The sequence below is a fragment of the Carettochelys insculpta genome, chromosome 7 (genome assembly GCF_033958435.1).
Source record: "Carettochelys insculpta isolate YL-2023 chromosome 7, ASM3395843v1, whole genome shotgun sequence".
NCBI lineage: Eukaryota > Metazoa > Chordata > Testudines > Carettochelyidae > Carettochelys > Carettochelys insculpta.
In genome coordinates, this window is record NC_134143.1 from 42,887,501 (window position 1) to 42,912,915 (window position 25,415).

The 25,415-nt window shown below is 39.8% G+C and overlaps 1 protein-coding gene across 10 annotated transcripts in view; it reads left to right on the plus strand.

The window, feature by feature from the left end:
- CPEB3 (cytoplasmic polyadenylation element binding protein 3) overlaps positions 1-25,415 on the plus strand; it is a 187,830-nt gene that overhangs the window by 115,785 nt on the left and 46,630 nt on the right. For 6 of the 10 annotated variants that reach the window (XM_075000408.1, XM_075000405.1, XM_075000411.1 and 3 more), the window contains exons 5-6: positions 13,736-13,903; positions 16,603-16,692. The exons of 2 other annotated variants lie outside the window; for them this stretch is intronic. In XM_075000408.1, coding sequence (XP_074856509.1) covers positions 13,736-13,903; positions 16,603-16,692 — 258 coding nt within the window. The remainder of the gene's footprint in view (positions 1-13,735; positions 13,904-16,602; positions 16,693-25,415) is intronic. 2 more of the 10 variants (XM_075000412.1, XM_075000413.1) reach the window with 1 other exon arrangement.

Here is a 25,415-nt window from a genome sequence, read left to right on the forward strand (position 1 = left end):
GAGCTCCAGCTCTACAACGAGCTCGTACAGTCCTACTCCCCCACGGGACTGGAACCCTGTGAAGACAGTGGCATTACCCCCATGTGTTTTTTAACAAGTTCTGCCAAATGCTTGTTGAAGTGAGTCTTTTCATTGGCCTTTGGGTTGTGTATATCGAAGGACCTACTCTAGAAGCAAAGTGCATTCTGTGCTTTACTGATTTATATTTGTAATAGTGTCTCACATACCTTGTGATTAATCAATACAACCGACAGGTCTTAACTTTTCCTGAGAGGCCTCCTACCCAATTACTAACGTAGAGCTGCTCAGCTTACCAAGGCTGAAGATACCCAGCAGTATGGTTAGAAAGGGAAGGCCCTTCTGAGTTCAGTAGGAATTTCTGATGTGCACAGAACACCGGCCTGATTCCTCCATAGTTACAGAACTGCAGTAAAGCAGAATGGTTTTCAATTTCTCTGATTTGGAGGATATCTGAAGCCCTATTGTAAGACCGTCCCACATACTGAGGAAAAGTTGAAGCACCTTTTTTATTCTTTTCTTTCACTCCCTGTTTCTGTGAAGAATTGCCAGTGCAATATTAGTCTTTATAAAAGAAGAAAACTTAAAGTAATGGCTGTTGAAAATAACTCCAGTTGCAGTTAGCACTGGGAAGATGCCTGTGTTTGTTCCTCAATTTTACCTTACTTTTTCTACAGCAAATTATAGTGGATCAGCATTTGATCATGGAAAAGTGATGTGGCAGCTGCCCAAACTGAACTAGAGCACTCCTGAGTTTTGAAGGTGTTAGAATCAAGGACCTGTGGTCCATCTTTCTTTCTGGACACTATGTAAATCTGGACAGGAAAAACTAAATGTCTGCTTCCATAGCTTAGAAATTGAAATTGAGTCAAATTTTCCTGTGTGCCTGGTATTGTCCTTCAGTCTTCCTCCCTAACTTACTTTAATCTCTTCTGGAAGAGTTGGCGTACCTCCCTTGCTAGGCTTCAGGCAGAGGTGAATCAATCCAAAACCTTCACTGGGGGCTTCCAGTCAATGCCACCAGTGTCACTAATCTAGTCTGGGGAAGTCTTCTCAGGGTGAGATATGGATATACTCCCTTGTGCATACTTGTTCCCTATTTGTAGTCCCACCCTCTTCTAGTAGCCAACCCGTTGAGCATAACAGCTTGCTGTTAAATGGGTCTCCAAGCTTCCTCTCTCCCACCACCCCCTTTACTAGCTACAGAGGGAATGCTGGAAAATGTAATCCCTTCCCTGCTGCAGGGCCAGCTGTCTAGGCTAGGAGCTGACAAAGGGACTGCAGCTCCCTGGGTAACTTGGGCTCTTAATTCCCATACAAGATCCCAGTGCTGCTCTGAGGCAGGCTCCCATAATTAAGTGAGCCAGGAGGAAGTGAGGTGAGGCCCTTTCTGAGCTTGGGCCCAGGGCCACTGGCACCACAGTGAAACTGCTACTGAAGGTAACCCATTCCAGTACAACACCACCCACCCAGTGAAATAGATTTTTCTTACTAGTGAGCCTAGCCCTCCCTCATTGCAATTTGAGACCATTGTTTCTTGTTCTGTCACCTGAAACCACTTGAGAGATGCCTAGCTCCAGCCTCTTTGGATCCTCCCTGCTTTCAGGTGGTTGAAGGCTGCTCTCAGATTCCACACTTACTCTTCTCTTCTGCAGGCATTAAGCCCATTTCCCTCCTCAATAACTTTCACTGCCCTCTACTAGATTTGCTCCAATTTTTCTGCATCCTTTCCAGCTGGGGGATGGAGGTGACATAGCAAGATGCATGTTTCAGATGCAGCCTCACCAGTGCCCAACAGAGGAAATAATCACATTCCTCGATTTTGCTGGCAACGCTCCTCCTAATATAGCCCAATACGCTATTAACCTTCTTGGCAACAAAGGCATAGTGTTGACTCATATTCAGTGTCTCATCTACTGTAATCTCCTGGTGCTTTTCTGCAGAACTGCTGCTTAGCCAGTTAGTCCCCAGCCTGTAGCCGTGCATGGGATTCTTCCAAACAGTTTTGTCAGCACTAATTGTATGCATAGCAGATACCTCCTGCTGGGAAACTAGTTGCTAATGTTATTTCAGCTTCACATTTATTAAGCTTACACTAAAAAGCCCATTTTGAAAAACTTTGTTATATCACTAAAATACAGTGCTTCTAAATTACATTTATCCACAGTGCTTTTTTTGTGTCAGTGTTTGCCGGTACACCTTGGCAGCCCCATCCAGGGGATTGGCTGCGGGTTGGGGAAATGAGAAGCCGGCTGAGTACTGCCACCTGCTTTTTCTTTTTTCTTAAAAACAACGCTGTCTGTTCTGTGTATTGTGTAACTGAGACTGCTACTCCTCTTTGATTTACAAGTTGAAGATATTCATAATATGGATTATGAAAATAAGGCCACATATCTGGTACCACAGGCAGTGCATCATTTTTGTTGGGGAGTGAGTTGTCATTCCCTGGTGACTAAAATCTCTTGGCATTTCCACTATATTTTTTTTATCATTTCCCTAAGCAATAACAGCACAGAAGTGTTATGTTTGTGATCTTGATGGTTCAAGTTAAGCAGATGTTTCTTTTATTTCCTTCACACAGCAATAATTCCAAAACTGTTGAGCTTCTAAGTATTTTATCTTAGTGTTGTAAATTAGATTTCGAGCAAAGCCTTTTGGAAGCTCTCTGGATTTGGATTTGCTGAGGCCCACTTCATATTAGTCTGGTGGCATGAATTTCAGCTAACTGAACCATTCCCTCTAGCTACGACTGCAGTGGGCTGGACTTTGTGCTGTAAGCAAGTCAGCGCAATATATAAATTTTACTTCAGATTTCATATTCTTGCTTTCTGGTGTGTAACAGTGACATAGGTGAAGGAAACATAAAAAGTACATTTTTGATTTCAAATTTCTCTGGTTCAATGATGTTTTAGCTCTTTTTTTAAATCAACTTTAATATAAAATTCAAAAAAAATTTCCAAAGGAATTTTCAAATAAATGTTTATATTTTATGACCAACTTCTATCACAAATATATGTTATAAACTTTGGAAAATGGTTTTTTTTTCTTTTACTGGTTAAATGGGGGAAACTCATATGTTTTCCTATGAAATCTATTTTGTGTTCTGATTTTATTAATTTGGCTTTATAAAAAAAAGTAGGCCTTTCAGGCTTGATTTTAAACATGTTTGTAAAATCATAGCATTTTACTGTTTGTTTTACTTGTTTCCTGCCTCAATCTGCTCTCCTAACTAGATAAGCATTCCCCTGCTGCATTTCCTATTCCAGCTTAATTTTAATTGTTCGTGTTGGTAACTCATGAGTTCCTTTATGCCATAAATAATCCACTTTCTGTGATGTTTGTGTGAATGATTTCTTTGCATGACAGCATCAAGTTTTGTACAGATCATTTTAGGCCAGTTACAGTAAACTCATGCCCAGCACTCTACCATCCAGAATTTTCAATTAACCATAAGTAAATTTTAGTTACATTTTCTATAAGTACAGTATCGTGAAAGTAAATACAGAGAACTTATAATGTGTTGGCTGTATTTTACATTGCGCAATACTACTGTTGTTGGTAAATAAAGTACTCTGCAAACATTTGTTTCTTAATATCTATTCTTGTTTCTCTTTTAGTGTTATGCATTGCTAGGTATACCTCTCTATTATTCACCATATTTGAATATCCAGCAACCTCCTGGGCCTGAGGCTGCTGGATATGAAGGAGTTTATTGTAATTTTGAGGTGCCTTATATCTTGTAAAAAGATGGATTTATTGTGGGGTTATTTTAATCTAATCCTTGAAAAGCTCTTCAATGTTCACTTGCATACATGAAGTTTATTTTCTTACCATTTTGTAGTTGTTTGTTTTCTACAATACAATAAACAAAATATTGAATAAAATTGTTTATATACAGCATAGTTTCTAGTTTCTCTGTCATTTTATTTTTTTTAATTTATGCTTTATTTGTCAACCTAACAGAAAATCTGGGCATTGTGATCCCTAAAAGTCTGGGTATCAGGGGATACAGATATTTTAGTAGTTTTATATTTTAATGGTATAAATGACTTCTGCGTTCCCAGATAGTAAGTGCATAAATGAGTATGATACTAAAACTGGTAAAGCCAATGTAACAACACTACATCTGCCAGGAGAGAGCATGTCATAGAGTTCTGTTAGTTTTAGATTAGCAGGCCTATGTTACAATATGTCCAGCTAACACTGCTTCAGACACGTTAGGTGCATCTTAACTGGTCTTCTTAAACACGCCAACTTATCATGATCGGAAAAGTGCATCCATTTTCCCACTGAGACATGCCCACTTATTCATGTTGCTTGTAGGAATATAACTTTAGACAGTAGTCTGGATGCACCTGTTAAGGAAATTTAGCAACTTCAGTGCAGTATCCCGATATTTAGAGAAGAAAAAATGGTCTGAAATGAAAATGTATATTAACAATTAACTACACATTTCAATTACTTTCATAATTTGGCATTCTTGGTAGTATAGTTGTCTATATCGTTTTCCATTGTAACTCACTTTCCACATATACACAACTCTAGAAATTTTTCCTTTGAAGTGAAAATAAATAATGGCTTTTGGGATGGGGGCAAAGGAAAAAGAAAAGGAAAATCCCTCATGTTTTGGTGGTTTTTACTCACCAATAACTTAAAGGGATGAACCAAAAATTCTCAACTTATTTTGTGGTTAAATTCCTTTCTGAGGAAGTTTGTTTCACATTTGGAAGGAAAAAGTGATAAACAATTGAGTTAGTTAGGTTCATTCTCTGTGTCCAGCTGCTAAGATTTTCGAAGTCAAGTGAAACCCATTTTTCATTGATCTCACAATGAATATTTTATCAGCCTGGCCTGGCCTGGCTAGCCTAGAGACTGTTACACTCATTTGGCTACTGATGCAATTTTCAGAAATGGAATTGTAAATGTCATAACAGCTAAAGGGGGGAACAAGCAAAGTGTTCCAAAAAATTGATGTAACATCAGCGTTAAAGATGGACAAACTCAAAATTCAGATATAGAAAATGTAATAGCTTGCTGGTTGTAGGCAATTTGAGGACTCATTTTATATTTGTAACTGGTTGTACATTCCAGCTTTCGCATCTTAAAACTTTTTATCATTGTGAAAAATATTCTGCTACTCTGTTAACCCAGCCTTTCAGAAAACTTTCTTTAGCAGCAAAGGTTTGATCTCTGAATGATTTATAAATAGTGGATGAAAACTGGAACCTATAATTCACTACTAGTGCAACATTAGCTTTATTGAAGTGATTTGATTTAATTTAATTTTAATGCATTTAATCATTTCAGTTTGTCATATGCTCTGTGTGCGTCCTCATTTTCCAAAATACAGATATCAGAACATAAATAGCTTTATAACTTTTGGGATTTGTAGTGTATTGTAACCATTCAAATCTATATGACTAGGTTTGGATGACATACTAATGACTGAATTTATATCATTTTGGTGGAAAATTCAACTTTTGTGGAATGGCTAAATGTTTAAATCACTTGATGATGTTTACATATAGTATAGTTTTTTGAAACTATAAATTTTTCTACACAAATCCTCCTCTTAGTTAGAATGACTAACTTATGTGCATCACCTCTTCAATCACCTGTGAAGGATTTGTGAGATTATAATGTTAAAATAGTCTTTACTCTCTGGAATAATGTTACAGAAAATAGTCTTAATTTTTTTTTCTTTGCTATGTCTCCTTAAAGACATTTTTAGGGTTGTTTAAAATGTCTGAATTTTGTTCTCAAAAATAAATAAAATTGGGGGGATGGTATAAGGGGAAAAGACATAACATTTACATTATCCTTATTGCTGAATCTAAATCTAATTGCTGTTCTATGACACAAGGACCAACAACTCTCTTCTGTGTTTTGCATGCAGCCAGGAGCTATGGGCGGAGAAGAGGTAAATTAATATATTTTAAGTTTTTGCTTGACAAGTTGTAGGTGTGTGACAAGCCCACCAACTGAAATTCTGTGCCTGATGGCAGAAATCAGTGGGCCCACTGTTCCTTTTCCCGCCTCCTTCCCTTGGCCAGGGTCACAGGTCTCCCCACCCAAGGAGCCCTCTTTCAGCCCATCCCCCATGTATGCAGAGGAGCCCCAGGGCAGCTGCATCGGACCTCTTCTCCGTTCCCCAGACCAAACCTGCCCGCTCTGGAGAAAGCTGCAGCAAGGGCTCTTGATTCAAAAATGCTTTTTGATATGATCTACACAGATTCCAAGGCCCAGTAACTCCACCCTGGAACCACAAGGGGCATATCAAAACTGTCTTTGAATCAATAGACTTTCTTTCCCCACAGCACACAGAGGTACCACAGCAGCAGTAGGGGTCCCAGGCCCTGTTAAATCACCAGAGCCCCCGGAAAATTTGTTCCTTCTCCTCATCCCTTCACTTCCCACCTCTTCAGTGGCCCTGGTGAGGGAGAAACAAATATTTAGTGCTCACCATTATGACAACTTAATATTAATTCTTCATTCTCTTTGGTTGATCAGTTGCCATAAATATCTCAGCTGAATTTTTTACCTTGATTTCAAAATTTAAACCAGTGAATGATGACTCCACAGTAACTTCCAGTTGCTGCTTAAAATTCTCTTACATTATGTATGTCTCTTGTCTTGTTATGCTCCTTTTAATATTGTTTAAAGCTCCAGAGTGGGAAACTAGTTCGAATTCTCATTGTGTTTTTTGAAAATGTAATGTTAGCTGGCTCACTGAGTTTCAAAAGGAAGTTTTGTACATAAGTGAGATTTGATTGCTTTCATTAAGTAAATTTGATTGTCTCAATCAAAATAGTGTCAATGCCCACAATAGTAATCTCTTTTAGCAGGACTGCTAAGTGTAGAGCACCCACAAAGGGGACAGTTGCCTTGGGACCTGCCAATTTCAAAGGCCTGGAGCTCTGGGCCTTCTAAATTGCCACTGAAGCCCCTCGTGGCATGGTCTGGGCACTACTGAGTCCTGGTTGTCCATAGCTTCCTCCGACCTTCTCACCAGGTCAAGGTGTCTCCCCCGCTTTGCCCATGGTCTGGTGAAGTCTGTTGCCAGACATATATTTCTTGGTACTACATATATGTAATTAAACAAAAGAACGACAACTTGATTAAGTTTAACACTGTAATTGTGTCTCAACATTCACGAAACTTTTCTACCTTGAAACAAAAAACAAGTTATGATGGTGGAACAACTTCTATCATAAAGTGCTGCTACATATTTATTCTTGATGGACAGCATTGAACTTGCTAGTCAGGCAGCTCCAAAACCTTTCCTTTAAGTTACCTTGTATGCAGATGGCTGTTGTGCCATGAGTTGTATTACATTGCAACTGTCTTGTACCTCTTGTGAAGAGTTAATGTTGTGTGGCTGATTATACATCTTTCCCAAAAATCAATTATAAAAAAGCTCTTGAGTTTCTGAGAGCTTATTGAATAATCTTAGATTGATTTTCCAAATTTTTCTTACCCTCGTGAATTTGCTATTTTAAACTCTACAGATGCAGTATAAGAAAACCAGATACATGAATCAGGTGACAATGGTACACACAATAATTTGAGTGAGACTTGACAGCTTCCCAAGAACACTGCTATAGCGCAATGACTTTTCACTATTTTAAGTGAATTGAGAAGTCATGAAAATGAACAATTAATATTAATAGTATTAGACCACCAATAAGGAACTGTTAATTCTCAGGTTTGTGCTGATTTATTCCAGTTGCAGGGTTTGGGCCACCTTTTTACATAGCTAAATTTTAGCATTATAGAACACTAGAACTGGAAGGGATCTTAAGAGGTCATTGAGTCCAGTCCCCTGCCCTCATGGCAGGACGCGGCTCAGTACTTCAAACTAGAATGAGTCAGCACATCAGTTCCTTACTGGTGGTCTAAGATGATAGTAGTCAACAAAAACTTATATTAATTGTTCATTTTCATGACTTCTAAATTCACTTTAAATAGTGAAAAGTCATTGTCCTGTAGCTATGTTCTTGGGAAGCTGTCAAATCTCAACCAAGAAAATTTTGAGGAGTAACGGGACTTCGAAGTTGCCCCACAGCTAGCCAGGGTGGAATTTGCTTAATGAAGTGCTGCGTATGCAGTGCAGCACTTCATTAGTAACCTCCTAACACCCTAATTACCATCTTTCCTTCAAGGAGTATGGTAGTGTAGACAAGCCATGACAGTTAGGAAGTTTTTCCTAATGTCCAACGTAAACCTCCCTTGCTGCAGTTTGAGAAACTTTAATGACCTTTAAAGATTTTTTTCCTCTATTTAGAAAATCTTTTAAGGCAACAGTTAAAATATTTTTATAAATTGCATATTGAATATAAAATGCTGATGATTGTGGATTTGGCACACACACAACTCTCATACAGTAAATAAACCCTTGAGATTGGCACAACCAAATTGCTCGTCTTGGGTTAACACAACTGCTGCCCCGAAGTAGTGAGTAGTTTGTTGCTCCCTGACAGAAGTGGTTTCCTGGTCCCTGGAGTGGTGGGGAGCTGGGAGCCAGGCAGTAGCCTGTGCTTGTAGAGCTGGGAAACTGACCAAAGCTGCTGCCCTGGTCAGTTTCCTGGCTCTGCAAGGGGAGGGGAGACAAGCTGCTGCCTGGTTTCCACCTCCCCTCTGCTTGTTGGACCTGGGAAACTGGCCAGCTCATGGCTGGTCAGTGTCCCAGGTCCCGCAAGCAGCAGGGAGATGGGAACCAGGTTGCTCCCTAAGTCTTCTGCTTTGGGAGCCAGGAAACTGACCATCCCTAGTGGACTGGCCAGTTTCCTGGCTCCTGCAAGCCCAGGAGAGCCAGGAACCAGGCTGCATCCTGGTTCCCTTCTCCCCTTGACTTGAGAAAAAATTCAAGTTATGCAGGGGTTGCAGGAACACAACCCCTGTGTAACTTGAGGGTTTACTGTAGTATGTATGGATACTGTAACATTTTTGTTTTTGATTACAATACACTGAAGTAATTTTAAAATTAATTTTAGTTGTGTGTAAACAGTGAACTATATCACTCACTATATCATAGTAGAGTATTTTATTGGGTGCAATTTAGAGTTTACATGACATTGTAAAAGGAAAACTAAAACTGTAGGTGGGCAGCTAAGCATGTTAACAGAACCCGGAAGGGTTTGTAGATCACCTGAACATATGGTTTGAAGATTGTGTAGGAAGACAGTCTTGGCAACAGAATGGGATGACATTTAAAGATGACCTTTTTCGTAGGTTTTAATAACTGTGTCCATCTTGCAATTAATTATTTTTCCCTGGAGGGCAGAGATATCTAATTAGTTGGGCAATAAATCAATGTGATAAACCCTTCAGTGATGTACTCACTGCCACAGTACTCCTAGTCCATTGAATCATATTATCAAAACTACTGTAATTAATGTAGTCTTCAAACAATCCTTGGAATGGTGGGCCGTATCTGCGCATGTGAGCACTGGGAATGTTTATTTTTTAAATTGTGGAGAACTCGCCCAAAATTTTAACAAATCTTAATTTAAAAAGTCACTTTCATACCATTAACCACTCTGAGCTCTTCAGGCTTACTGGCTGGGTGGAAATTCTAGAATTTGGCACTAATTTTGCTGACAGTATGAGAGGGCATACAGTAAAAATGCTATAAAACTTAGAATTTGGGACTTTTTTTCTTTTTTGCTTTAATCTAACAGTTGACTCCCAATATCCTTTCTTCACCTAGAAGAACTTTCTTCACTCTCCCTTCCCTTGTTTCTTCCTGTATGAAATATTCTTGCTTATAGTAATTGGTGGAATAAAGAACTGTTTATTTCTATTAATGAGTCATGCTCTTTAGATTCTTCTTGAAATTTGCATCAGTTTTTTCTTTCTTAGTTTACTACCATATGAAACTATAATTTGCCATATTATATGTTATGCTTTTTTCACACCTATGAATTCATATATAGGAAACTGCATTAAGCATTGAGCTGTCTTACATGTACAAAACTTTTCTGCAGAGGCTATTTTACTATATATATTTTGTGTATAAAATACATCGGTAAAAAGTTTTAGTGAAGTCATCTTCTATTATTAGAGAGACAAGCTTGACGAGATAAGGAAGTTGTTCTTTACTTGTTTTATTTAAATTAAGGTCATTAAAAGCAACAGAGAGGTAGCAGTGTTAGTCTATAAGGTGCCACAGGACTACTTGTTGTTCTTGAGGACACAGACGAACAGATATTTTGGAGCATAAGCTTTGTGGGCAAAGACGCACTTTTCATGCATCTGACGAAGCAGGTCTTTGCCCATGAAAGCTTATGCTCCAAAATATCTGTTAGTCTATAAGGTGCCACAGAACTTCTTATAGTTAAAAGCAGTATTTTTTTTCTGAACAGTAATGTTTTAAAGTTGTATTAAGTTAATGTTCAGTTGTAAACTTTGAAAGAACAACCATAATGTTTTGTTGAGTTATGAGTGTTTCAGGTGCAAACAACCTCCATATCTGAAGTGCTCATAACTCTGAGTGTCTAATTTACAATGTTGGATGTATTGTTTAATATAAGAAGGTAAAAAGTACAGGTGGCACCTCCCTGGTCTGGCATGGTCAGGATCTGAGAGGTCCTGAATGACTGAGTTTGACAGACCAGGTCAGGTCCAGGGCTTCTGACCCTGGTGGCTCCAGCTTCTTGCTCCCCAGGCTTTTCCGGGGCTCTGGCCCCATTCTCCAAGGGCTGCCACAGGCCTCCAGCAGGCAGGAATTCTGACCCTCTCTTGGTGCCACCACAGAGTGGGTGGGGCCTCGAGCTTCAGTCCCTGCACTGTGGTGCGGCATGCAAGGGCTCCAGCTTTGGCCGTAGCCATGCTTCTGGCTGCTGCTCCAGCCCCATCCCCTATCCTGTGGATGCTGGTTGGCCCCAGCCTCAAGACTTTCTGGTCCTGCAACATCTGTAGTCCTGCCAGACCATGGATGTTGCCACATGAGTACCGGATTTAAGCCTTTAGTAAGAGACCATTCAAGGGGAGGTGGCAGTTAATACCAGTGCAGCCTAGGAGAAAGGAAGGTTAGTGGGTTATAGTATGTTAAATCTCATCTTCCAAAGGGCTTGTGCACATTTCTTTTGAGCCTGAGGACAAGTATGTCAAATACTGCATGATCATTTTTGAAAAGTGTTTGCTCATGGGAGGTAGTGGTTTTTTGTCTGAGTTTTTTCTCTTTGTGTTAATTCAAGAGCATAGTGATTCTTGTTTCACTCGAGTTATTGGGGCGTTTAGTGCACAGTACAGGATACTCCAATTTTTGTGACAGGCATGTGTGACGTAAACTGTTCTCTTCGCGTGTAAGAGACCATTCAAAGATATTAACTTCCTGTGCTAAACAATATGTTCCACCTTGTATTTTGTTGCAACAGATTACCTTTCCCAGATGTGAACAAGGGCTCAATGTAAGCTCAAAATCTTCTCTTTCATCTACTGAAATTGGGCCAATAAAAGATATTGTCTTGCCATCCTTGCCTCTCCAACACAGCTACCACAACACCACAAACAATGGAATACATCCTTTATTACTTGTCTGAAATTTTGTTTTGGCAGCTCCTACAAGCCAATGAGGGCAGGGCCCTGTTGTGTTAGATTCTGTTTATATCAACTTACAGTAAATGGCAATTTAACTTTCTGAGCTGTGATGGCAATTCCTTCTGCTACAATGACTGATTAATTTTTTAATAACCTCTAGTGGGAGATATTGCCAAAGGGCTTTTGGGTAGCCCATCAACTGTTTCTTCAGCCTCTATTTTATAAGACTCATCAAAGAATTTCTACAAATTAGTGAGATGTTGTTTTTTTTTGGAAGACAAACTGATTAGACCATACAAAGTCATGATCTTCAGAGTGTCTTTTAATTCTACTGTTTTTGCAACCAACCTAGCAGGTACACAAGTGAGATCTATTGGTCTGTAACTTTTTGAGCACTCCCTGTTGACTTCTTAAAATATGCCTTCAAGGTTTGCTAATCTTCAGTCTCTTTCATAATAGCTGATAACCTGTTTTTGCTTCTATATCACTTTATCCTTGAGTTCCTTCAGAACTCTTGGATGTGCCATCTGGATCAAGTGATTTATTGCTTTTATTAACTGGTTCCAGAACCCATTTCTGACTGACACTTAAATAGCCGTTACTGTCTTGTCTCAAAAATATAAATAAATAAATACATAAAGTCAAAGTGGGCATCTCCTCACAATTGGTTGATGAAGACAATTATGAGGAAATTGTTCTAGTTTCCCTGCATTATCCTTTTCGTCCTCCGTTGCTCCCTTTACCTATCCCATGGTGGTCTGTTTGCCAGGATTTCTGTTTCTGATACACTTTCTTGTATTTATATCTTAAGCCTGTGCTCCTCCATTTCTGCAACGCTGGAATGTAGGTATGCTACCCTTTGGCTTTGAGAGCCAGGAGCTGTTTAACAGTAGACAGAAGCACTCCTTCTTTGCAGTAAACTGGGTGGTACCCACTCTGCAGATTCTGCTACTGGTCTTCTACATTCATGGCCTAACTGGGTGTTAAGAATGGGTATTAGCTTGAGCTAGGTGTAACTTTTCCTGTAGAACAAGACTTTTTTGTTGGGTTGTTTTTAGATGTTTATCTAATTATTTGTTTAAAGGATTTCTAAAATAGTTTAGCCTACTAACCACTTAAGCTTCTTGCTGTACGATCCAACCCACCTTCAACTTAGTTCAAACTCTCTTGTGCTCACTTTGACATTTGCCTGTGTTTGTTCTGGGCCTCTGCTCAGTTGAGTTTCCTGAGGGATAGTGTGATAGCCACAGCTTTTTGGCACACTGTAACTTCTCTGGGAAACAAAATGCTAGAAAATATGCTGTTGGGAACAATCCTGCAGTGGTGGAGGGGTGGCTTATTGATCTTGTATATCTCTGATAGCATTCATTTCTAAGAATCAGTGAAAATGATTTTTTGTTTAAAAGTCACAGTAAAGAGTTTTGAAGAGTCCATCTGAAATTTAAACCTCATTCACAAGGTCGTTTGAGTCACAGTGCTATACTATATTACCAGATCATTTTTCTTGCTTTCATTTGTTAGCCAGCTGTAGTTAGTGGTCTCCATATTCATATCTGAAACATTTATCTCAAGTTAGAAGCAATACCTGTTTCCTACTAGAGGTTATCCAATTGTAGCTTTGGGAAACTTTAAATGCTGCGTATAATAAAACACTTGCTTGAATGCCGGCCATTGGCAACCATGGAATATCTTTAATAGAAGATTCTGTGTTTTAAGACAGTGAGATGGTTATAGTTGAGATAGGTAAAGAAAGGAAGACTGGGATTAAAAACTGCTCCAGCAGTGTGGTTGTATTTACACTGAACAAAGTGTTTTACTTACCTGCGTGAAAACCGACCTTTTACTTCATTTGATGAAAAAGAACTGGGGCAACAGTAATCTTGCACACATTCAGTAGCTGATTTTACAGTAGTGATGAGCACCAGCATATGCACTCTTACAGCTTATCCTGTAAAGATGATCACGCATACTGTTTCCTACCACCCACAGTGCTACCGCAGACCATAGTTCTGGTGGTGGTAGTGGTAGGCACAATGTGTTGTACCCTTTGCAACAGTTGGCCTTTAGAGTACATTGCTAATGCTGTTGAAGTAGAGCTGTAAGTAGGCCTGGTTCATATTGGAACGTTGATTTCTCCAGAAAATTTTAACTCTAGAAACTCCCAAATCTGTTACAGGTCGGTCTTCACTCTTTCCTTTTGAAGATGGCTTCCTAGATGACAGTCATGGTGATCAATCTTTATCATCGGGTCTCAGCTCTCCAACTCGATGTCAGAATGGTGAAAGAGTGGAACGCTATTCTAGAAAGGTGTTTGTTGGAGGTCTGCCTCCTGACATTGATGAAGGTACTGTGAATCAGTAATGTGTACACTTGGAGATGGTGGAGGGGTGGGGGAGTAGGTTTTCTTTTGTATATTTAAAAAAAAAATCCCCTGACTTTCTTGGCTGGGTGACCAGTAGCATGCTGTGATATTACAAAGGCATCTTGAGTTTGGGAATCTGCTTGGAATCATTGCAGATCACTATAGGTTGGAAGAGGCTGGCAGTCTCTGTGAGGAAGTGATAGATTTATGTGCCCTAGTAAGCATGTAATCTCCAAGGAGTGCCGTGTCTGTGTATGTAAAGTATCTAATACATAAAGTGAGGAAATTTTATGGAAATACTGGATTAAATGACTGGTGAAAGTCCTCAGAACTCCTGGAGTATTGTATCTCAACAATGGGGACAAAACAAAGGGTGAAAGGACAGCCTGTGCTTGTTAAATATGCTTGAAAATGGGTTTCAATTGATAAAATGACTCTCTATCTACTTGGTTACAGGTTGTATGTACCTCCCTGATCAGGATCCTTTGGGGTCTGGCTGGATCCAAACCAGGGAGTCTGCCAGACCAGGGAGGTCAACATTGGTCCCTCTGCTGTTGCCAGCTGAGAGGTTCTGCTCTGGCAGCAGCAGAGGACACCAGCACTGACCAAATGGGGACTGGATTGGGCACTCGGGGGAAGACTAAGGGCTGCTGCAGAGCTTTGTGGCTGCAAGCTAAGAGTGCAACAAACCCTGTGGCTGCCGGGCTGCATTCCTTGCCCCTGGCTATGGACTCTGTAGCCCACCTTGCCTCTTCCCCTGAGCATGCCCCCCCCCGCCCTTCCCTTTCCCTTGATTCCAGAGCTTGAACACCACAAAGGAACTCCTATGCAGCACTCTGGGAGGGCAGTGCAGGAGTTGCTGAGCAAGGGGCCTGGCTTTTTCCCCATGGGTGCTCCAGGCTGGGAGCACACTTGGGGACACAAGGCCATGGGTGTTGCTGGACTATGGATGTTCAAACTGGATTTCTAACACAGGGGTGGGGAAACTCTTATGGGTTGGTGGCCACTGACCAGCAGAAAATCAGTCGGGGCCACACAAGTGAGAAGGAAAAAAATCCAAAAAACAATAAAACTCCTCCCTGTGGACCCTGACTGAAAAGCAAACAACAAACAAACATAAAAGAGGGAGACCCGGGCTTGCTTGAGTCTGGCTTGCGAGGCTTGGGGCTCCAGGCCTTCCAACCCCACAGCAGATCAGATACTGGGGAGGGGAGCCCCAAGCCTCGGCATCCAGATCTAGGCGAGTCCCACCCCATTCTAACAGATGTTTACAGTGAATCAGTTGATAGATGTGATCTATTTAGTGCACTTGCAAAAAGAAACTTTGGATTATTCCAAGCAATCCATTGTTTTTTTTGCATTGTGTGTATCTCTTTTATAAATAAATTGCATTCAGCACAATCAATTGTGGAAGTTCTTCAGCTCCCACCTATCACACCAAGGATGCACCATGGAATTTAAGGATGGTATCACAAGGGAAAGAAAGGCTTCTGTGAAGCTGACTTTGTAGTAAGCCTTTTGCCAACCTATGTAATATTTTCATAAAGAAATGTAATATTAAACATCAATGTTGAGAAAAGATATCCTTTTGGTTCTAATGATATTCAAGTTCATGCTTGCTGATGAGTGGAGGATAAAAAACTCGCTTTTTTCTGCTAAACCAGTGAAGCAAAACAGTCCTCATGAACCAAGGCTGTTCACAAAATAAAGGAACTTAACTCCACCTCCTCCCATGTGTTCAGTGTCCCTGTTGGACTTATTTTGACTAAAATATTTGAATCTTGCGTTTCCTTAAACAAATCAAACAGGCACAGAATCCACATCTCCAGCCTTTGCTAGGAGTTACAGTTGGTAAAGCTATATTGGAATGGATCATACAGGGAATTTTTTCAAGTTTGTATTCTTTTTAAATAGACTGAAGCTTTTTCTTTCTTCCAGATCCATGTGTGTTTGTTAAAGACTAATCTTCTATACAGGAGTTGCAAAAGACATTTCAGAAAAGTTACATTTCCATGCAAAACAAAGAGCATGTAAATGTAGAATATCATTTTCCCCCTTTGGTTGGTTTAGTGTTGTGTGGTATGCATGTCTGTATTTAAAACAGTGATTAAGTAGTGCTGGCATCTAAAGAAATGTTTGGTAAGCTAATTAGGTATCTGTGGTTAAAAGCAGAGGTAGGCTTCAACCAGAACTTAGGTTTCAGATTGGTGTTTGCAGTACACACCTGTTTCTAATAGATCAAATGTAGTTACTGATTACATATCTCATGCTTTGAGGAATCTCAGGTCAGATTTTCGATACCCTAAGTCTGAGAGTTAAGATGGTTCAGATTCATCTTGTTTTGTTTGTTTTCAAAAATATAATGTAGCAGATCTGTATTAAGGGTTCTAATTTTCACCATTACTATTACAAGACAGGATTTTCTTTATTAGTAACAGAGCTGTGCCTCTGCTCTTAGTCTGGTTGTGTAGCTGTATATTGAAAGGAAAAAATAGTGGTATTTAAGCAACAAAGTATAGCAGAGGTTAAAGTGTATTTATTTCAAGAACTTTCACATACTTTTTTTCCTCTTTTCAGTAGCTTCGGAAAATTCAGTTTCTAACATTTTCTTAAGCAAGAATGTTTGTTTTGCCACTTTGAATCTTCAGATTTTCTTTAAGCTTCCTTATTTGTTTTTGTAGATGAAATCACTGCCAGCTTTCGTAGGTTTGGACCTCTTGTGGTGGACTGGCCTCACAAAGCTGAAAGCAAGTCATATTTTCCACCTAAAGGTAATTAGCTTGAAATAAGTCTACACAGGCTGTTCTGGAACAAGCAAACTCCTGCTGCTGCCGCTTTAAAAAATATTACATCCATTAAAACAACTAGCTTTGACTTAAGATGGTTGCAGTCTTTTTCAGTTAAGATTCTTCTGTGTATGTGTTCTGGAGAGAGAGAGAGAGAGAGAGAGGAAAACTGCAGTCTGTCACAAAAAAGATTTTGTTGTTTGTCTTTTTTTCCAACAGTGAATCCACAGAGTCCCATTTAAGCTGGAATCTGCTAGTGCAGGTTGTTCAAAGTAGTGAATCAGGAACTTGTGTTTAAGTTAGAGGGCTGTAGAATTTGTGTTTTAGCGACAGGGCGGGTTGCAGAATTTCCCACTTTAATTCAGCTCTGCCAGTAGGAGCAACAATAAGACTGTTAATGTAAAAAAGGCTTCTATGGCCTTGAAGTTTTTGAAACAATGTCAGTCCGACTAGCTTACGGTTGGGCAGAAGGTGGTTTGGGAGAGTTGCTTGGCTTTTTACTTTTCCCCTTTTATTGTATGCCCACAGCTCTTGCATTTTTGTAATTATTATCCAGCATACTGCCTGTAGCCACAAGGGTGCAATAGTACTCAGATTCTGAGATCCTTCCTTTCTCCCTTGGCCATGAATATTCACAGTGGCTCCTAAAGCTGGTTTGGCACCACATTGTACTGTGTTGGTCACTGAACTAACACTCCTTCAATATTTGTAGAGATTCACTTTTATGTGCAAACAGGTACACTTACCCAGAAGTTTTTTAAACAGTTTGAAGCATGGTAGCTTATGTTGTGACATGTAAGTTTTCTGCAAATACCATTTTAGGATATTTCTGTATTAAAGAAGTTGCTGTGGTGCTTATGTAACACGTGCTCATAGGCAAATAAGATTAAGTGAACATATGCTGTTGGGTGTAGTTCCTAAAATTTGAAACTTACTTAGTGCTTTACACAGGTGTAATTTTTTTTCTAATCAGAGAGTTCTTATTTTAGCATTTAGCCAAGAGGTAAAACAATTTCTTACTTGACCTGATATCTCTGGTCTCTACACAAGTTTGTTAGTTATTCACAGAGCCATAGCAAATTTTAATTACAAAATTGTTGCAGATTAATATGAGACTTCATTAGTTATGATTGGTTTTGTTCTCTATTCTGGGAATCTAAACCAGTCTACTGTCACACTTGTAAAAATGTTTTTGAGTCAGTTCTATTTTAGTAGAAGACAAGGGAATCCAGCTTCTCTTCTATTTCTGTCACGATTCTATTATGGAAAACAGCTTTCAAAGCCCCTGCCAGTTGCCCTAGAATGTCTGTCTGAAAGTGCTAAACAGTCAGCCCCAACTGTTCCTGATTATTTATATCTTGCTTTTTAGTTATTCATCAGGGCTTCAGCATCATCCAGCCAGCATGCATGCCTCTCTTAGGTTTCACTTGTAGTCATGCAAAGCCTAGTGATTTAGTATATTTGACGTACACAGGCTGTTCTGGATCAAGCAAATTCCTCAAAGATTCTAACAGATTGGTGAGGCATGACTTCTCTTTATCAAAGCTTTCTTGACTCTTCCCCAAAATATGTTTATCTGTCTGATAATTGTGTTCTTTACTGTATTTTCAACTAATTTGCCTGATACTGAAGTTAGTTTTAGTGGGCTTGATTGCCAGAATCACCTATAGATACTTTTTCTTTTTTAAAAAGGCATTGCATTAACTATTTTCTAGTTGCAAAGTACAGAGGGTGATTTAAACAATAGGTTAGTACTTCTGAAATTTCATATCTGCGGTGAATATAATTTGGTCCTGCTGACTTACCACTGTTGAACTTATCCATTTGTTTCAAAACCTCCCCGATTAACAGCTCAATCTGGGACAATTCCTCAGGTTTGTCTCTGAAAGAGAATGGTGAGGATGTCCCCCATATCCTCTGTAGTTGGAACCAATCCAAAGAATTCACTTCTCCACAATGTCACTTGTGATGGGTGTCCTTGTATGTAACGCCCTCAACTAGGGAAGTATCAGAAATGAATGGACCCTGAGTCTAACTGGTTTAAACCTGCAAAAAGCTAAAGAATGTTGCTGGATGATTCATCTACTAGTCCTGGGGCTAAGTAAATACTTGGGCAGAACCGGGCCCTAGATTGGCATCATAGCTACTGACACTTATGCAGTGGTAGAGAATTTGTTACAAAAAGCTGCAGGAAATTCTGCCCTTGTTCTGTTCATTAGATATGGCGCTGAAAGGACTGAACCATATAGCTGTCTGACACTACAAAATGCTCTAGCTGTCTGCTTATATTTTAAAGGGTTTTCTAAACTGGTATCACTATATGAATGAGTACGTGTCCATCTGGCTTCTATTTTTAAAGTACCTTGGCTATCAATCACAAATGGACATTTATGGCTGTTTTTTAAAATAAAACAAAACAAAACAAAAAACCAACCTTATAAGTAAAGAGCATCAGTCCCTATAGTGTGCATTTGTCCTTGGTAACTGCAGAACTTGGATTGCTCAGGGACAAGGGCAGTGGTTACACAGATGTTTTGTTACTAAATGTTATAGATTATGAACTTGAACAAGAGAAGCTGTTAGCAGCTGACTGTGTCTAAAAGGCTATTTCTAGTCCCTATTGCTTTTAAATTACTGCTTTTTCATGGCATTTTTCTGCTTTGTGTTGAAATGCTCAGTGCTGGGTTTGTTTTTTTTTTTAAATCATTGCCTCCCATGAGGTGAATCAAATGTTTTGCTTCTGAATAAGGCCAAATTATTGCTGCTGTCTGAAGAGTCTTCAGATGACTTGCATACTTCATAATAAAGCCTAAACAAATCCTTAAAGGGACTGGCAAAATTATAAATGCCATGTGCTAGTCTTAAGGAAGTAGATGTTCAGATTGTAGAACATTTATTTGAGTTTTATTAGTTTTAGAATTTAAATCTGATTTGTGGTTAAGGGATTGTTTGTTTGTTTGTTTTTAAGTTCTCATGAGATTTCAAGAAATAATGAGAGAAGTTCCAAAGAAAAGTACTGATTGGAGCAATACATAACTATGACTCAGCCACTTTAGATCTAGTAGTCTATTCAGACAAAAGCTGAATATTTCAAAGAATATTTTAATATTTAAATATGATCTCTTTAAACACTGGCCTATAAATCTAGTCTGTTTAAATGGAGATGGAATTCACATGGTTATTGAGAGGTATGACAACTTCAAAAAAGTGCCTCAGTATTGCTCCCTTCACTGGATGGTGGCTAGCAAGTATAGGGAAGAGAGAGATGGTGACTTCTGGTTTTCTCTCTTCCCTGCTTCCATGGGGAGGAGATGGGGAAAGAATATATGGGTTTCAGGCACTGAAAAAACAAAAGCAAAATGTGGCGTGGGTGGATCTAATGGAGCTGTACTTGGAACTAGGCAGGCTTTTGAGGTCAGAAGGGACGTACGCACATAGGCGAAAAAGAGATTCATGCTTGGTCTACACTACGTAGGTAAGTTGATTGCAGATACACAATTCTAGCTATGGCAATTGAGTGGCTAGAAACAAGTAATCTGCAATTGACTTACCTGGCTGTCCTCACTAAGGAAGGTTGAGTGGAGATAGCGAGGAGCACAGGGGTCGACTGCTGACCCCCTATATATTGATTTCATGTTGTTCCACCAAGCCTACAAAATCAAACCCCGGAAGATCAGTCCTTAGTGGGTCGATCTTCTGGGTAAGGTAGATGTGAATTGTGGGGCAGAGAATTAGTGAGGTTGCTCCAAGTGCTTCCCTTCCCTGGAATCATCTTCCAGTGCTTCTGAGGAATTTGGGTGAAATATACCATCTGCATTCCTCCTTTCCTGTTCCTGCTGCTCTGTGGGGGACATGGAAGGGAAATCAGTAATCAGTTTTTCACCAGCAAGAAAATACCACACATGGAATTGTATCAAGCACTATTGTGAAGTCATGTTACTTTACCAGGAATGAATGGCCCAAGTTTAAGGTTGGAAGAGTATGAATGCAAACCATTGGTTAAAATCCAAGAGGAGCCATTGGTCTATATTTTCTGAACATTTAGTACAATGCATTCTGTTTAACAGGAATCTACTCAGCAAGGCGCTACTATTCTCAGAAACAGTTAAGAATTCCAAAATTAGCTAATTCTTTGGAATTAACTTTAAAAGGAAGGTGCCATCACTTTCATCAATCTTTTCAGTTTTTATTTATACTATTTATAAACTATTTAAAGAGCAAAACCTCTCTTTGCATGTTTTGGTTCTTTTCCTTTGATTACCAAATTCTAGGGTATTTCTTCTGGGGCACAGACAAAAATGAGTCTCTGTGCGCAACTTGGATGACTGCATTCAAGCATAGCTTACAGTGTACCAGTCAGGTATTTTACTACTACAGGCAGTTACAACTGAACTGTGTGCAGGTTGGTCCTGTGGCAGCAATTTGGATCATAAGTGTTTTTCTGCTTCCTTGTGGCTTTGACAGTTTAAGATTATTACAGTTTCACAGGGTTTTTAAACTGGTTTTAGGGAACAGGCTTAAATAAAACCCACATTTGTCTTTAGTCTTGCACCACACAGAGTGTAAATCTGAGGGTGGATACTAGGTCTTTAGAGTGAGACTAGGTCTTTAGAGTTTAAAATCTAATCTGAGACAGCTATACTGCTACGGCTTGTCTACCCTTGCCCCCAACTTTGAAGGGGTCATGTTAATCAGGGTGATGGGAGATCACTAATGAGGTGCTGTGATGAATACACAGCACTTAATTAGGCTAATTCTCACCTGCATCAACTTCGAAGCTTCAAATTTTGACGTACTGGTTTGTGTGTAGCCACGGGCACTTCTAAGTCCCTTTACTCTGCATGCTGGCACTTTGAAGTTTGAAGCTTCGAAGTTCTTGCAAGGGGGAATTAGCCTAAAGAAGTGTTGCATATTCACCACAGCACCTCATTAGTGATCTCCATCACCCTGATTGCCATGCCCCCTTTGAAGTTGGGGGGCAAGTGTAGACCCAGCCTTAGAGATGCACATTTACTTAGAGGAATCTCAAATTCTTATCAAATATGTAATCACTTTTTGAAGCATACCCAGGAGTATCATTAATGCTCATTCAAATTTTGCTTTTATGGAAAAGTCTGTAAAATACAACTGACACTGTGAGGGATTCTTCAAGAGTAGTCTACTAACGATGCTGCTGTAGGAGAGAAGAGATCTGCTGGCTCTAACAGCTCAAGCTGCTAGCAAATACTGTGGCCTCAGAAGCAATCTCTTGCCACACTTCTTATGGTTCAGAGAGGTCTTAAATCACCTGGTTCTCATCTTTGTGGCATGATGTGTTTCTTTTATGGGGTGCAGACCTAACTGTCTTAGCTTCCATTAACTCTCAATCTTCCATCAACTCCTTATCTGGCTGCATTGAGGTCCAGGGTAAAATTGCTGCAGTCTACTAAGGATCCAGCTAGAGAGTCTGCATTATTTCATCAGGAGCTCGTGCAAAATGGCGAGTTAGAACCTGATATTGATGGGAAATACATAATGGAGAAGTGGTTCTTAACATATTTACCATTGTGGGTCACATATTCAGCTCTGCTTGTTACGTGAGCTGCGGCTACACGATACATACGTACTTTTTGTATGACCCTGAGGATGACACATGGGTTGCAGCTATGTGCTGATTGAGCTAAATGTTGAGAACCACAGTAATGAAGGAATGCAGAGATTAGCCAACTTTCTAGCCAGGTCTTTACATCATGTGACAAGGCCATGACTCCTAATAAGTCCACTATAGACTACAGGACAACCTGAGAGTTATTACCATCTGTGGAATTGAGGTTCTTTGTAATTCTGAGCAAAACATTGATTGTTCTCTCAAGTTTACAACTAAACATTGACTCAAAAGTTTTGCAACTGTATTATGTGGAAATAATTACGGCTTTAACCATCTTAATTTAAATGTAATAAGCACACAGTGAAACAAGTTTTTTTTCCTTACCTTGCTAAATCTTTTTTGAAACTTCTCCTTTATTTTTATTAATTTATGTTTAACACGGTACTGTACTATACTTAGTTTTTCCCCACCCCGCGTTTTCTGCTGTTGTCTGATTGTATACTTTTTGTGTCCAGATGAGGTGTGTGGTTAACCACTCAGTTTGTAACTCTGGTTTTTGTGTCACTCTGAGATTCTACTGTATTTCAGTTCCTTCCAGAGCTTCACTAAAAGAACAATGGACACCTTAGAGATTTCTTTAGAGGCCTAGGGCAAATCGCATAAATCATTTGACATTCTGCACCTGGAGTCCTAGGGTTGTGTGGCCATGACTATTAACAAAGGTGGTATTGAGACTGCAGAGGAACTGTGGCAGACTGAAGCATCTCTTTTGACCACCTTTTAACAGGGTAAATTGCAGATACCTAGTCACCCCTAAGGAGTGTGGTACTTGAGTACTTTGGGTCCCCCTAGATACTATTTTACAAACTGTTCTTAAAACCAATGTTCTTGGGTTCTTTAGATCTGGACTAAGAGGTAAAGAGACAAAGAAGATGGATCTTCTAGAAAGAAAAGCTCATCTAATCTGTTAATTTGCAGATTTTATTGGCTAAATATAATTTTCTGAAAGGGGATGAAGTTTATAGCAATCTGAGAGACTTCCTCAAGAGACCAGATATTAATTGAAGGCAGTGATATCAGAAAGCGAGCTGGTAGAGACTGCTTAAAAGGCTTCTGGGGATACTTCTGATAATCCAACAAGGTCCAGTTGGTCACTTGGGGAGGAAAATTACAGCTGCAGTCATAAGGTATTCCACAGAAGATTCAGGTCACTACTGAAGACCTGCGTTTTGAGGGCCATGACTTAGTTCTAGAAATGATTGTGTTTCACTCTTTGAAAGACTCCAGAGTGACACTTTGATCTCTGGGTCTTTTATACATCATGACAAAAAGAAAACAAAGCAGCTTAATTATCCAGCAGGTAAAGGCCTCTGCTATATCAGTATTAATGATGGGCTCTGAAAACTGTTTAAAAAAAGACCTTTTTCAGAAAAATGGCCTTCTTTCTCCAGGCATAGTACACTCTTCATCTGGCTAGAGTTTGGATGTTTGATTCTGTTGGTCAAGAGTCCTTGACCAGTTATAAAGGAGCTTTATCCCTTCTCTCTTCCCTTTGGCACTTGCCTTTCTTTTTCTGTGGAGTCACAGGCTGCAATTACTGTGATCTCAGAAACTGTCTGAAAAAGATACTCAGTTCAGTTGCAGCCTTTGGCAACTCTGCCCTGACTCCCCTTGCTTCTTCAGGGATCTGCTGGTGTTTGGAGGTACACCCCTTCTTGATTGGGGGCGTAGAGGAGGGGATGCCAGAGTTTCAAGGCAAAGGGTTCTATTCCCACTACTTCCTCATACCAGAGAAGAAGGATGGATGGCATTCAGTTTTGGATCTGGACATCTCAACAAGTTTATCTGTTGTTTCAACCTTTCATCTTTTCTTCCATAATCCCTTCTTTAGATCCCAGGGATTGTTCTGTTGTTCTTAACTTTCAGGATGCTTAATCTAATATGTGTAGACTTTATTCCAACAATATGTCAGTTCATCTCACAGAAGTATCTACATTTTGTGGTCAGTAGACTTCACCATTAATTCAGAGTTTTTCAGCCTTTTCCCAGCTTCAAGGACCTTTAGGAGTCTTTTATTTTCAGATATCTTGAGCTACTTATTTGTAAAGCACTTGGGCATGTGTAAAGCATTTATATTTTCCCTACCAATTTACTCAATGTTCAAATGTATGGGTTTTATTCACTTTTCTATTTAGGGTTTAGTATCTGAATGTGAGTGTCCTTTCTTTAGTAATGAAAAGTGAAATATTTAATTGAAATAATGTGCTTAAGGGCTGAAGTTGGAGAAATGAACAAAAGGTTGAATTTATCATCATTGTTGAAAATCAGAGACCAATTCAGTGGGAGTCAATGTAAGCAATTCTAGACCCCTCCAGACTGTTTCTTTTGTTAGGAAAGTCCAGGAAACTACTGAAAACTTATTCTGGAATGACCTATGCAATGATTTAGGCATTGCAGAATAATATTGTCAATGCTGTCATAAATTGCACTAAAATGTGTGGTACAGGACCTCTTTTCTTCATTTTACAACTCTTCAAGCCTACTGGGGACTGATTTGGGTTTGAAGCAGGGGTGAGTGTATATGGCTGACTGGAGTTGTGAAGAGTTTGGATCCTGGTACAACAGACCCCCAACTTATGCAGAGGTTGCGTTCTTGTGCAACCCCACATAAGTCAAATTTCACGTAACTCAGGGAGCCAGTTTCCCTGCTCCTGACTCTCGCTGACCCTGACAGGAGTGGTTTCTCCTCTCCCGTCGGGCAGCAGGCACTTCCGTCAATGGTGGCAGCCGAGAGCCAGGCTCTCGCCTGCTGCCAGTGACAGGAGCAAGGAAACTGACCAGCACAGCACTTGAAATAATGCACGTATTGAGTTTATTTTGAAATAATGTGTGTGTCATTTAGACAAGGCCAAAGTTATTTAGAAATAACTGCTGTTATTTCGAGAGAACTTGGCTGTGTAGGCATTAGCTTAAAAGTGGGGGTCATATCCCTTGCTCTGCCCTGAGGCCCACCCTTGCTGGAGCACCTTCCCACAAGTCCCGACCCATGCTCTGCCCCCTCCCCAAGGCCTCCTGCCATCCACCACTCACACATCTTTGCCAGAGCCTTTGTGGATACAGA